Raw genomic sequence first — 14,753 nt, forward strand, 5'->3', positions numbered from 1 at the left:
GGTCCCAGATCTGTTCGGGGACTGGGTTAGGTGTAGGTTCCTCTCCCCAGCCCTGTGCTGACAGACTGGGCTAGGTGTAGGTTCCTCTCCCCAGCCCTGTGCTGACAGACTGGGTTAGGTGTAGTCTACTGCAGTGTATATTCTTCTCCCCAGCCCTGCTGACATTGATCATTAATTAGAGTAGTGTTAGTGGACTGTGGGACTCATTTGGGTCCCTGGCCTGTCACTGGCTGATGAAGAGCGGCTCTGTGTGGACTCTGCTGTTACCACCACCCCTTCCCTCACTGCCTCCCCCATCCCTGCTCCATCCTTCCCTCTCCCCATCCCTCCCACCTCTCCCCATCCCTCCCTCTCTCCCTCCCTCTCCCCATCCTTCCCCCCTTTTTGTCCTGCATCCCTCCTTGGGTCAGTCCAGATTGCTGAGATTCTGGTCTCTAATGCACCATGTGGTGGTAGTTGTCCCGTCCCATCGCGGCGGAAGACCCAGGCGCCAGCTAGCCCCGCGTGTGTATCTCAGGCCTTTGTGTAGTGCTACGGGGGGGTTAGCAGGGATAGAGCTACTGTGACGGGACTGCTTGTTAACCACACACTTTAGTCACAGGAGCCATCCACAGCCATGCTGAGAGAGCAGAGAGACACTGGCCCTCCTGCTGCTGACACTCCACAGGCTTGACGGAGATGGCTGAAGTGGGCGTGGTGGGTGAGCGTGAGCAGGAACCAGAGATGGAGAGTAGTTGATGGTGGCCATAACCTCAATCCACAAAGGATGCTGCCTTTGAATCCGGTCTCAAATAGGATTCCGTTTTCAGTTAGGCTATCTTCTGGTGAAATACTATCTGGGAAGGTACGTGCCTTTTGGAGATAGGTAGGCAGTAGACAGCTGCCTTTTGATTGCAACGCAATACTTTGAAGAGATACTGAGAGAGAAATTAGATGGATCGATATGTAGGCGCCAAAACTGGTTGAGTCAAGAGGTTCTGGTGTGGTGAATCTGAAGGGTTTTACCAGTAGCCTACTTTTCAATGCTGTGTAGTAGGTTATGGCTTGAGTGAGGAAAGAGCGATGTCTCCCTGAGGCAAGGGGATTGGTACTCTACTTCATCCGCCAGTGTTAAAGGAGACCTCTCAGACTCAGTCAAGATTACTAGAGAGAGAGAGAAGGCGATATGTCGTTTATTATGAAACTGGTTATTTGGATCCTGGATGCTGATTGGTTGATATCAAGGAGTAGGGGTCTGAACGTTTAAACGTTAAAACGTGTAAACGAAATTGGGATCCTTAACGTTAAGAAAAATCCCTAACCGAAAAACTATATATTTTTCACTACAAACTTACAATGACAAGGCAGTTATCACAACATATTATTTTCCGTATTATAGCCAAACTAGACGATAGGCTATAAAGGCCTGGGGAAAGTTTAAATGTAATTTAAATCAAACCAGAGTGGAAGAGGTGAACTAGGCTACTTTGGTAAATTTGTGAGGCATGCAAGACAAGACATTGTGAGATACAGATTACCAAGACATAATATGCGCACCACAGTTCTTTCTGCCTGCCCCCTCCTCTCTCTCCCTCACGCTGGCTCGCCTGGGGCCATATTCATTACGCCGATTCTGTTGTAAACGGAACGAAACGGGGAGGGACCTACCTGAATTTGACCAATAAAAACTCTTGTTTTAGTTGCAAAATGTTTTGCAACTGGTTGGATTAATTAATTAATGATTATACCCCTGCTCTTTCTCTTCACTAATGATGAGAGTGTGTGTTCAGTCTTCGTTCTTTTGCGAGTAGAATATCCTAGCCTATTCATTGATGAAAGGCCCTGTTTTACTGAAGTTACAAGATAGGCCTACAGGATTCCATTGCGAGATACAGCTTTTGATTGCCGATAGTGGCCGACCTGCCTATGCTGTGCCCCTCCCCTCTCTCTCCATCCCTCGCTAGCTCACTATGAATGATGTGAGTGTTTGTGTTCTCGGAAGTATGGCAACTAATCAGTCTCCTCCGTTACAAAAATACAGAATCTTAGGAGTCGATTCCTAGTGGAATCGAATCTTGACAATCAGAAATGGGAGTCGACGTGCAAGGAGTCGAGGAATCAATTATTTTGGAGTCTACTCTCCACCACAACCTCATCGTCGTTAACAGTTTGGCTTAATGGTAGAGAAAGGCAAGCGACAGCAGCAAAGTCCTGTATGGCAATACCTCGAGAAGTTAAATGAGAAAGAATTGCAAACTTTGCCAGTTGGAATTGAGGTACAGTAATAGTACAGGTGCAATGCTTAACCATCTGGAAAGGGACACACCATGAGACCCAAACTGTTGCTGGCAGCTTATTTGAGCGGTTCTTGCCATAATATGGACTTGGTCTTTTACCAAATAGGGCTATCTTCTGTATACCCCCCCTACCTTGTCACAACACAACTGATTGGCTCAAAAGCATTAAGAAGGAAATAAATTCCACAAATTAACTTTTAAAAAGGCACACCTGTTAATTGAAATGCATTCCAGGTGACTACCTCATGAAAGCTGGTTGAGAGAATGCCCAGAGTGTGCAAAGCTGTCATCAAGGCAAAGGGTGGCTACTTTGAAGAATCTAAAATCTAAAATTGATTTGTTTAACACTTTTTTGGTTACTACATGTGTTATTACATAGTTTTTATGTCTTCACTATTATTCTATAATGTAGAAAAAGTAAAAATAAAGAAAAACCCTTGAATGAGTAGGTGTGTCCAAACTTTTGACTGGTACTGTATATATATTTATACCTACAGGGGTCCTAAAATTCCAAATCAAATAGCTAAATTATCCATGGTATGACCATCTTAAAACAATTCCATAAGTTATCTTAGTAGATATCACAAACACAAGGGCTTAGATTAGATTTATCAATGCGCATCCACTATCCCACTGCCACAGCCCAGCCAGTCAATTTAGAAACTTCATGTCCCCTGGAAAAAAGCGTCTAGACAATATTTCCCCATACTACTAAGCTAGCATTTGGTTTGCATCAGTTGGGGTTTGTCTAAACCTTGCTGTCTGACCTGTGGAACAATGTTGCAGGTTTTTTTTGTGATCTTCACCGTGCCATGCATATGAACGTGACGAGACTGACAGCTTCTCTGAACCAGGCAAATTCATTTATCAGGATCATTATAATGGATACAGTATATCAAAAGAAATTGCAATATAAACAAATGTAAAACAAACAAATTCCCCTGGAGACACTGAGCCATATAAGGGGTTCTCAACTCCAACATCCCCACTCTACAGTAACTAACTGCTCTGGAGTTACAGTAGGTAACTCACCCTGGGGAAAAACTGACAGACAGAGAATGGACTCATGGTCTCCATGTCTCCTTCCTCCCGCTTCACGTAGCGTAGTAAATGTAGGAGTGATAGCAAGGCTGAGAGACTGAGGGAGGGAGAGAGAAAGAGAGTCCTCCTTAGATGTGTCTTAATGAGTTAACGCCACACCGGGCTAGCCTGGCCTCTTTACTGCGTAGCCCTCGTTCGTCATATAGAGGAAAAACAATAAGAACGTTCTGTGTGGAGAATCACTCCTTCTGAATACAACCCCTTTCCTGTCCTCTACACCTGCTGGGACTTGGAAATTGGTGAGAAAGATCAGCCGTTTGATTGGTCATTAGTTCGTACACAATCCGGAGGCCATTTCGGATGTCTCATGAGTCTTCATGTGTATTAAGTGGCTAATCTTTTTCTACCCTTTAATGGACAGTTCGATTCGCTCCCCAGATTGGAGAGAAAACCACCAAGTGCAACTTAGCAGCCAAATGTAGCAATTAGTGTTTTAGAGCCCTAACGAGAGCCTTGCTCTTAACATTGCCTGCCAACTGTGCTGCATTCTAAAACTTCTGTCCTTTTTTGTTTATTTGTATTTATTTATTTATTTGTGTAAAATAGTTTTCCATTTATTTGTGTAAAATAGTTTTCCTTTCACATAGTATGTTAAGCTGTTTTCTGCCAACCTATCTTCTGCCTCTTCTTTGTGACTCATCTGTTTGTTAGAAGGTGGACATTTTGGGAGACTGAAGGAACTGTCTGTCCGTGAAATTGGTTGGCCATTTTTCAGACGGTGGACAATTTTTTTAGGGGGGGCTGGTAGACTTTGATGGGCATAGATAAAGGTGGGCTTAGATAAAGGCAGTGTTTACGACAATAGTGCTTTTGCAGTCCTTAATTGTTGCGGCAGGCTTCGGGGGTTGTTGAGAGAGGGAGGGAGGGAGGGGGACAGAGATAAGAAAGACTGATGGTTATCTCCCGTCTCTCTCTCTCGCAGAGCGGAGCTTGTCATCCATGGAGGCAGTTTGCATGTATAATTACAGGCTCTCTGAATGACTGTAATGAGAGAAAGATGGAGGGACAGAACAACAGTGATAGAGAGAGTCGGAAGCGAGAAAGATCAATTTTGAAATTGTTCCACGGTTGAGGCTGAGGACAAACATATTGACACATATTCAGATTGTTTTCAGAATAATCTGATGTGAAGGAATACTAACATCATGATACATGATTGCTGTATATACACCACCAATAGGCAACAGCCCAATAGAAACTAAAGCTATCACATCAAATGCAAACAGACTGTGTTGTCACATCAGAATGTTCATTTCCACCTCACAGTGAGATTTAACCTTTTGCTGACAAGCCTCTCTCTCTCTCTCTTTCCCTCCCTCCCTCCCTTCTGTCCTTCCTTCCTTTTTCTCTAGGTGATAGGAGAGAAGTGTCGCTGTGCGGTGGGCAGTATCCTGAGTGAGGGCGATACTAGGCCTAGTGAGGAGCTCCAACAGCTCTATGAGAAGTTTGGTTTCCGGGTCTTCAGCTTCCCAGAGGTCACTCACGTGGTCAGCGCCTCCTTTCCCCACAGGACGCCCCTGTCAATCTTCTTCGGAGTGCAGAGAGTCTACCCCCAGCTGGACAGCTACATCAAGGTAATAATATACAGTATGACTGACTGCCTTCTGTTTTCTCCTCCGCCCCTCACCCCTTTATCCATCCTTATCTATGCTGTCCTGTCCTGTCCTCTACCCTAAGAACCATTCATTCCCTAGGCCAAGTTCTCCATGTTTACTCCAGCCCTTAGCCCAACACTCCCCATCCCTCCTTGTATCCACTGACTCAGTACAGCGGCAGGCCTGGGGCTGCTGGGAAAGTGAGTCATTGCGGAGTCTGAGCCGTGGGTTTCTCAAGGGTTAATTAGGTAGCATTCTGGTACAGGTGGCATCACCATGGGCAGCCAGCCACTGTAGCAATGCTGAGCTCCTGGTAAAGGTGTCTGTGTTTGTATGTGTGTTTGTGTGCGTGCGTGCAAGTGATTGTCTGCCTCCCCTGCCACATTCCCTGGCTGGCAATGCCATCTGCCCTGGGCCTGACGCTGCTAAAGCCTGGCCAGCGTCACTCAGTGGCACTTGACCCATCTGTATAAGTTGCTTTGGACTCTGACAAATTATTTTCGCTACATCTAAGGAACATAAGTTCTGTCTTTCATTGCACGGTTCCCAGTTTCAGGGCACAACCAATCGTAACCGTCCGATACAGTCTTGTGCCAGTTGCTTCTCCACTTCCTAGGCCTATACCATCTGCCTTCTGTCTTGGGTATTTACAAACTAGTATTCCACTTTAGCTCCTTGCATTGATACTTTATGAGGCTGGAGGTGTCGACTTGACCGTGTGCAATGCCATAAGAATCATAAAATCTTTCTCCCTCTCTGTCATGGATGCAATCAAACGCCAGAATTTTCCTTCTCATACTCTGCCTCCACCGGGCATTCCGCTGATTTCAAAACTCGGTCAACTTCTTCCATGACAACAACACTGATCTCCATTTCTTCCCCATCACTGTCATCAGAAGACTACAATGTTTGATTCAATGAAAATGTTTTTACTTAAGTCAGGGATTTCCTCATCGTCTGATTTATTTTCAGAGTCAGCATGGCACGATTGTCCTCCAGAAAGTAGTCCATCCCAACTTTTTCCCACTGATCTTTGTCGATGTTGCCTGCTAAATTCAGGGCAGCAATGTTGTTGAGAGCAGTAGCAACACTTTTGCAGTTCTCAATGGCTACTATATCTTTCAAAAAAGCTGTGGTAGCAAGGATTATCTACACATACTGAGCAGCGCATGTAATAGATGCTACATGGCAGACCAATCCCAAACTCATCTCTCGGGATGTCCAGCCCATCCCATTATCTCAGCCAATCATGGCTAGCGGGAAGGTTCCTGTCTTTTTCCGTGGCTAAACCAACTAGGCTTTTAACAATTGTATTTGTATTTACAGATGGGATACAAGTTTGTCTATTTAATCCTCTGTCTATGTGTCATGGTACAGTTCCCAGTTTTAGTGCTAAACCAGTCTTTACTGTTTTTTTTAAACATTTTGAATTAGTTGTTCTACTGAGTGGGTGAAAGGTGAGCTCTGAGTGTTGGAAAACGTTGAGGGAAACAGAAAAATGTAGCCTAAGCTATACAGTAGTAGGTGGGAGTGATTGTGTTTATTTGGGTGAGTTGGTGTCTGTATTGTGTGCCAAACTCATTTTAATTTCATGAGTTCATGTCCATTAATAACCCCTAGTGACAGTGGGTGTTTGCAGTGGAGGCCTAAGGAAGACAGATGCCTCTCTCACTTATTGTGACATTTAAAATGATAAATGTTTCCTATCCACCTCATGAACTAGGCCTAAATATGTTGGGGAACGAATGGAATTCACTTTCATTTCAATGTATTATTCAATGTACAATGTTTATTTGGGTATTTTACATTCCTATCCATCATGCTTGCACACAGTGTCTCTCCTTGCTGCTTTTCTTCTGAAGGCATTTTGTATCTGCCCTCCCCCTCTCATTTTAAACACAGTGATTCACTATGTGAGCTTTATCAGACCCTGTATGTATGTAGTGTCTCTTGGAAGCTCCCTATGCTCAGATCTCTGGGGAGTTCTCCTCCCAGTTGCATAGAGAGCATCTCTCTCTCTGTCTCTCTGTCTCTCTGTCTCTGTCTCTCTCTCTCTGTCTCTCTCTCTGTCTCTCTCTGTCTCTGTCTCTCTGTGTCTATCTCTCTCTCTCACTCTCTGTCTCTCTCTCTGTCTCTCTCTCTGTCTCTGTCTCGGGTTTCTCTGTCTCTCTCTCTGTCTCTCTCTCTGTCTCTGTCTCTCTCTCTGTCTCTGTCTCTCTGTCTCTCTCTCTGTCTCTCTCTCTGTCTTTCTTTCTGTCTCTCTCTCTCTGTCTCTCTCTCTCTGTCTCTGTCTCTCTCTCTGTCTCGGTCTCTCTGTCTCTCTCTCTCTGTCTCTCTGTCTCCCTGTCTCTCTCTCGGTCTCTCTCTCTGTCTCTCTCTCTATGTCTCTCTCTCTATGTCTCTCTCTCTCTGTCTCTCTCTCTCTCTGTCTCTCTCTGTCTCTGTCTCTCTGTCTCTGTCTATGTGTGTGTGTGTGAATGAGTCGGAAAGAATACGCATGTTGTTCTTTCAGACAAACTCAGTGTCAGTAGACTCCCTAGTCCCTACCAGAATGACTTCTCATAAAAGCATGATTTTATTTTTTTACCCTCAGTCCATAACCTAATCATATAAAATGTGTCATGATAAGAAAACAGCAGTCAGTTATACCCATTGATTTGCACTTAGGCGTTATAGAGTCTGTGTGGACTTACTCAGCAGAAGCTGTGGTGAAACATTATCATTATGAAAGACAGCTTTTCTGTCTCCACTGACTCTCAGTACCCTACTTTCATCCCTGAAATATGCCGTGTAGTAAGTTAGTTTTGTATCTGGTCGTGGTTGTAAGAGGAGAGCAAGATAATGAGAATCTCTCATAATTTTTTGGGGTGATGCAATCGCACCTTTTTGTCTTTTTGTTAAAAGCCGGACATGATTAGTTTAATTCAAGTGTTCTGCTTTTTCTTTTATTTATCTTTCTTTACCGGTGATAGGCTACAGTATTCAAAGTTATAGTTTTAAGCACCTCTTGAAAACCAAACATTGAATAAAAACCTTGTTACATTAATTTTAGTTGATGCGTTATCTATGAAAACAATTTGGCCTTGATTCAGAATCATAATATGAACTTAGATTTTATCGGCATAAATCCACACGTGAGTAATTTGATGTCAAGTGGCAGAGCGTATTGTGTGGCCAACCACTGATGTTCTGTGTGCTTCTTCACGCACACTTCGTTAGCTTTTCAATTTTGGTCAAGATGCAAGGAGATCCTCATGGCTTTGAATTGTAGCTCAGTTGGTAGAGCATGGCGCTTGCAACGCCAGGGTTGTGGGTTCGTTTCCCACGGGGGGCCAGTATGAAAATGTATGCACTCACTAACTGTAAGTCGCTCTGGATAAGAGCGTCTGCTAAATGACTAAAATGTAAATGTAAAACACAATGTAGTGAGTGGACATCAACTCCTGGAGGGGAACAATGTGCATGGTGCGAAACACTAATGCTGTTAATGTTTTATTCATGAGGAATGAATGCGTAGTAAACAACACTGCAGCATATAATGCCCTGTTGTGTTTGACAATGCTACTTACCCACGCAGGTAACACAGACACGCACCACACACACACACAAGAGTCGATGACCCCGCTTGGTAGCATCATCCTCACTGCACTCATGCGTTAGCCCCTTGGCTGATATAGCCCCTTTTAAACTACTCCCATTCATATGTAACAACCACAGCCTGCCCCAGAACGCAGCCCAGCACCCTCTGTACTTATTACATGCTCCTCCATATTACATCTTTACACCCTGGGCCCCATCCAATATCCACACTGCCACGAGTCACGACCATCTCTCATTCTGCTGCCGTTACGCTGACCACCCGTCTGTTTTTAGCTCCTCTCTCTCTCTCTCTCTCTCTGTGTGTGTGTGTGTGTGCAGTGTTTCCCCAAGGATTTCTTTCAGTAGCAGTGGCAAAGGTAGCGGGGGGGTCTAGGCGCATCACCCAGAGGAGATTTTGTTTGTAGAACGACTGAAAAGGTCACTTTTGGTGACTTTTTAAAAATACGTTCTACTCCATAATGCATTGAAAGTAAATAATGTTGACACCATCTGGAATATAACTGATGCGTGCAACTGCACTGCAGGGAGATGATGAGGAGCAAGCGGTGGCTGTACACTCGTGGCTCTCGTTTGTGCTCCTGCTCGCTCTGCTACAAATATACACTACCAGTCATAAGTTTGGACACACCTACTCATTCAAGGGTTTTTCTTTATTTTTACTATTTTTTATATTGTAGATAGTGAAGACATCAAAACTATGAAATAACACATATGGAATCATATAGTAACCAAAAAAGTGTTAGACAAATCAAAAAATATTTTATATTTGAGATTCTTCAAATAGCCACCCTTTGACTTGATGACACTCTTGGCATTCTCTCAACCAGCTTCATGAGATAATCACCTGGAATGCATTGCCTTCTTAAAAGTTAATTTGTGGAATTTCTTTCCTTCTTAATGCGTTTGAGCCAATCAGTTGTGTTGTGACAAGGTAGGGGGGGTATACAGAAGATAGCCCTATTTGGTAAAAGACCAAGTGTCCATATTATGTAAAGAACAGCTCAAATAAGCAAAGAGAAATTGCAGACTATCATTACTTTAAGACATGAAGGTCAGTCAATACAGAACATTTCAAGAACTTTGAAAGTATCTTCAAGTGCAGTCGCAAAAACCATCAAGCGCTATGATGGAATTGGCTCTCATGAGGACCGCCACAGGAATGGAAGGCCCAGAGTTACCTCTGCTGCAGAGGATAAGTTCATTAGAGTTACCAGCCTCAGAAATTGCAGCCTAAATAAATGCTTCACAGAGTTCAAGTAACAGACACATCTCAATATCAACTGTTCAGAGGGGACTGTGTGAATTAGGCCTTCATGATCGAATTCCTGCAAAGAAACCACTACTAAAGGACACCAATAATAAGAAGAGACCTGCTTGGGCCAAGAAACACAAGCAATGGACATTAGACCGTTGGAAATGTGTCCTTTGGTCTGGATTTTTGGTTCCAACCGCCGTGTCTTTGTGAGACTCGGTGTGGGTGAACGGATGATCTCCGCATGTGTAGTTCCCACCGTAAAGCATGGAGGAGGAGGTGTTATGGTGTGGGGGTGCTTTGCTGGTGACACTGTCTGTGATTGATTTAGAAATCAAGGCACACATAACCAGCATGGCTACCACAGCATTCTGCAGCAATATGCCATCCCATCTAGTTTGAGCGTAGTGGGACTGTAATTTGTTTTTCAACAGGACAATGACCCAACACACCTCCAGGCTCTGTAAGGGCTATTTTACCAAGAAGGAGAGTGATGGAGTGCTGCATCAGATGACCTGGCCTCCACAATCCCCCGACCTCAACCCAATTGGGATGGTTTGGGATGAGTCGGACCGCAGAGTGAAGGAAAAGCAGCCAACAAGTGCTCAGCACATGTGGGAACTCCTTCAAGACTGTTGGAAAAGTATTCCAGGTGAAGCTGGATGAGAGAATGTCAATGAGTGTGCAAAGCTGTCATCAAGACATAGGGTGGCTATTTGAAGAATCTCAAATATAAAATATATTTTGATTTGTTTAACACTTTTTTGGTTACTACATGATTCTATATGTGTTATTTCATAGTTTTGATGTCTTCACTATTATTCTACAATGTAAAGTAGGTGTGTCCAAACATTTGACTGGTACTGTATTTAAAAAATATTAACACATTTGTCAACAAGTGTCAGCAACTAAAATTGTGTGTGTATGTGTATATATGTGTGTGTGTGTGTGTGACACTGTACCTCTGATGGGTCCTGCGGGGTCCTGCTCTTATGTGATCTTATGCCCTTCAGGGCTTCTTCGTCTTTGATGGCTTCCCTGTCCCCTGCCCTCTGTAGCCCTCCACTGTGTGTGTGTGTGTGTGCACCCGGACCCTGTTATCCTCCACTGGTCTCCATCACAACTGTAAAGAGTGCTGAGTGTCTGGGGACTTGGGGATTGAGGTCTGACTGCGCTGTGTGTGTGTGTGCAGCAACAGCCAGAGGTTTTGCCATGCCGAGGCCTAGCGTGGCCCATCCATCCCCCCAGTGATGTTAAATTGATCATCCATTATTAATGAAGTCATCTCCCAGCATTAGGGTTTTATCGTCAGACATCAGGTCCCTCTCCAAGGGGTATACTTCCAGTGAAGACTCTTAACAGTGGAAGAAAGCAGACAAGTCCACCAGTCCAGTGCAACGCCTGGCCAGGACTTACAGTTGATGTCGGAAGTTTTCATACACTTAGGTTGGAGTCATTAAAACTTGTTTTTCAACCACTCCACAAATTTCTTGTTAACAAACTATCGTTTTGGCAAGTCGGTTAGGACATCTACTTTGTGCATGACACAAGTAATTTTTCCAACAATTGTTTACAGACAGATTATTTCACTTATAATTCACTGTATCACAATTCCAGTGGGTCAGAAGTTTACATACACTAAGTTGACTGTGCCTTTAAACAGCTTGGAAAATTCCAGAAAATGATGTCATGGCTTTAGAAGCTTCTGATAGGCTAAATGACATCATTTGAGTCATTTGGAGGTGTACCTGTGGATGTATTTCAAGGCATACCTTCAAACTCAGTGCCTCTTTGCTTTACATCATGGGAAAATCAAAAGAAAGAAGTCTGGATCATCATTGGGAGCAATTTCCAAATGCCTGAAAGTACCACGTTCATCTGTACAAACAATAGTACGCAAGTATAAACACCATGGGACCACGCAGCTGTCATACCGCTCAGGAAGGAGATGCGTTCTGTCTCCTAGAGATTAACGTACTTTGGTGCGAAAAGTGCAAATCAATCCCAGAACAACAGCAAAGGACCTTGTGAAGATGCTGGAGGAAACAGGTACAAAAGTATCTAGATCCACAGTAAAATGAGTCCTATATCGACATAACCTGAAAGGCCGCTCAGCAAGGAAGAAGCCACTGCTCCAAAACCGCCATAAAAAAGCCAGACTACGATTTGCAACTGCACATGGGGACAAAGATCATACTTTTTGGAGAAATGTCCTCTGGTCTGATGAAACAAAAATAGAACTGTTTGGCCATAATGACCATCGTGGATATATTGAAGCAACATCTCAAAACATCAGTCAGGAACTTAAAGCTTGGTCGCAAATGGGTCTTCCAAATGGACAATGACCCCAAGCATACTTCCAAAGTTGTGGCAAAATGGCTTAAGGACAACAAAGTCAAGGTATTGGAGTGGCCATCACAAAGCCCTGACCTCAATCCTATAGAACATTTGTGGGCAGAACTGAAAAAGCGTGTACGAGCAAGGAGGCCTACAAACCTGACTCAGTTACACCAGCTCTGTCAGGAGGAATGGGCCAAAATTCACCCAACTTATTGTGGGAAGCTTGTGGAAGGCTACCCGAAACGTTTGACCCAAGTTAAACAATTTAAAGGCAATGCTACCGAATACTAATTGAGTGTATGTAAACTTCTGACCCACTGGGAATGTGATGAAATAAATAAAAGCTGAAATAAATCATTCTCTCTACAATTATTCTGACATTTCACATTCTTAAAATAAAGTGGTGATCCTAACTGACCTAAGACAGGGAACTTTTACTAGGATTAAATGTCAGGATTTGTGACAAACTGAGTTTAAATGTATTTGGCTAAGGTGTATGTAAACTTCCGACTTCAACTGTATATACACTGCTCAAAAAAATTAAGGGAACACTTAAACAACACATCCTAGATCTGAATGAATGAAATAATATTATTAAATACTTTTTTCTTTACATAGTTGAATGTGCTGACAACAAAATCACACAAAAATTATCAATGGAAATCAAATTTATCAACTCATGGGGGTCTGGATTTGGAGTCACCCTCAAAATTAAAGTGGAAAACCACACTACAGGCTGATCCAACTTTGATGTAATGTCCTTAAAACAAGTCAAAATGAGGCTCAGTAGTGTGTGTGGCCATCACGTGCCTATATGACCTCCCTACAACGCCTGGGCATGCTCCTGATGAGGTGGCGGATGGTCTCCTGAGGGATCTCCTCCCAGACCTGGACTAAAGCATCCGCCAACTCCTGGACAGTCTGTGGTGCAACGTGGCGTTGGTGGATGGAGCGAGACATGATGTCCCAGATGTTCTCAATTGGATTCAGGTCTGGGGAACGGGCGGGCCAGTCCATAGCATCAATGCCTTCCTCTTGCAGGAACTGCTGACACACTCCAGCCACATGAGGTCTAGCATTGTCTTGCATTAGGAGGAACCCAGGGCCAACCACACCAGCATATGGTCTCACAAGGGGTCTGAGGATCTCATCTCGGTACCTAATGGCAGTCAGGCTACCTCTGGCGAGCACATGAAGGGCTGTGCGGCCCCCCAAAGAAATGCCACCCCACACCATGACTGACCCACCGCCAAACCGGTCATGCTGGAGGATGTTGCAGGCAGCAGAACGTTCTCCACGGCGTCTCCAGACTCTGTCACGTGCTCAGTGTGAACCTGCTTTCATCTGTGAAGAGCACAGGGCGCCAGTGGCGAATTTGCCAATCTTGGTGTTCTCTGGCAAATGCCAAACGTCCTGCACGGTGTTGGGCTGTAAGCACAACCCCCACCTGTGGACGTCGGGCCCTCATACCACCCTCATGGAGTCTGTTTCTGACCGTCTCCTGATGTACTGGCCTGTCTCCTGGTAGCGCCTCCATGCTCTGGACACTACGCTGACAGACACAGCAAACCTTCTTGCCACAGCTCGCATTGATGTGCCATCCTGGATGAGCTGCACTACCTGAGCCACTTGTGTGGGTTGTAGACTCCGTCTCATGCTACCACTAGAGTGAAAGCACCACCAGCATTCAAAAGTGACCAAAACATCAGCCAGGAAGCATAGGAACTGAGAAGTGGTCTGTGGTCACCACCTGCAGAACCACTTCTTTATTGGGGGTGTCTTGCTAATTGCCTATAATTTCCACCTGTTGTCTATGCCATTTGCACAACAGCATGTGAAATGTATTGTCAATCAGTGTTGCTTCCTAAGTGGACAGTTTGATTTCACAGAAGTGTGATTGACTTGGAGTTACATTGTGTTGTTTAAGTGTTCCCTTTATTTTTTTGAGCAGTGTACAATGGCCACATCTCTTGAACCTTACACCTAATTTTCTGTCCACACAATACAATTTTCTCTGTTGGAATGTCCACACACTAGCATATTACTCAGAATGAAGCAACGTATTGGCCAGGCATTGTAAGTGGTATGATAGTACGGACATTTGAACATAGCCAATGTCTGTTATCTATTTGGAGGTAGGCTATTTCATTATGATCTGCCATTCAATATCCCTCTTCACAATCTATCAGTAAGACCTCTCCTGTTTTGAATGGCAAACTCCAAGTGGGTGTGATAGGCTTGCTGGGCTGTAGCCTACTTCATAGAAATGCCTCGTACCCCTGCACGTCGACTCTGTACTGGTACTCCCTGTATATAGCCATGTTATTTTTACTCATTATTCACTGTGTATTTATTCCTCGTGTCACTATTTATATTTATAATCTTTATCTTTTATTTTTTATTTTTTTTATTTAACCTTTATTTAACCAGGTAAGCCAGTTGAGAACAGGTTCTCATTTACAACTGCGACCTGGCCAAGATAAAGCAAAGTAGTGCAATAAAAAACAACACAGAGTTACATATGGGGTAAAAAACATAAAGTCAGAAATACAACAGAAAATATATATACAGTGTGTGCAAATGTAGCAA

The 14,753-nt window shown here is 43.9% G+C and overlaps 1 protein-coding gene across 1 annotated transcript in view; it reads left to right on the top strand.

Annotated features, from left to right (window-relative positions):
* The window catches only part of LOC121578150 (testis-expressed protein 264 homolog), a 120,555-nt gene that overhangs the window by 30,505 nt on the left and 75,297 nt on the right, over nucleotides 1-14,753 (top strand). The window contains exon 2 of the mRNA XM_041892303.2: nucleotides 4,730-4,951. Coding sequence (XP_041748237.1) covers nucleotides 4,730-4,951 — 222 coding nt within the window. The remainder of the gene's footprint in view (nucleotides 1-4,729; nucleotides 4,952-14,753) is intronic.

The sequence above is a fragment of the Coregonus clupeaformis genome, chromosome 12, assembly GCF_020615455.1.
Source record: "Coregonus clupeaformis isolate EN_2021a chromosome 12, ASM2061545v1, whole genome shotgun sequence".
Classification (NCBI taxonomy): Eukaryota; Metazoa; Chordata; class Actinopteri; order Salmoniformes; family Salmonidae; genus Coregonus; species Coregonus clupeaformis.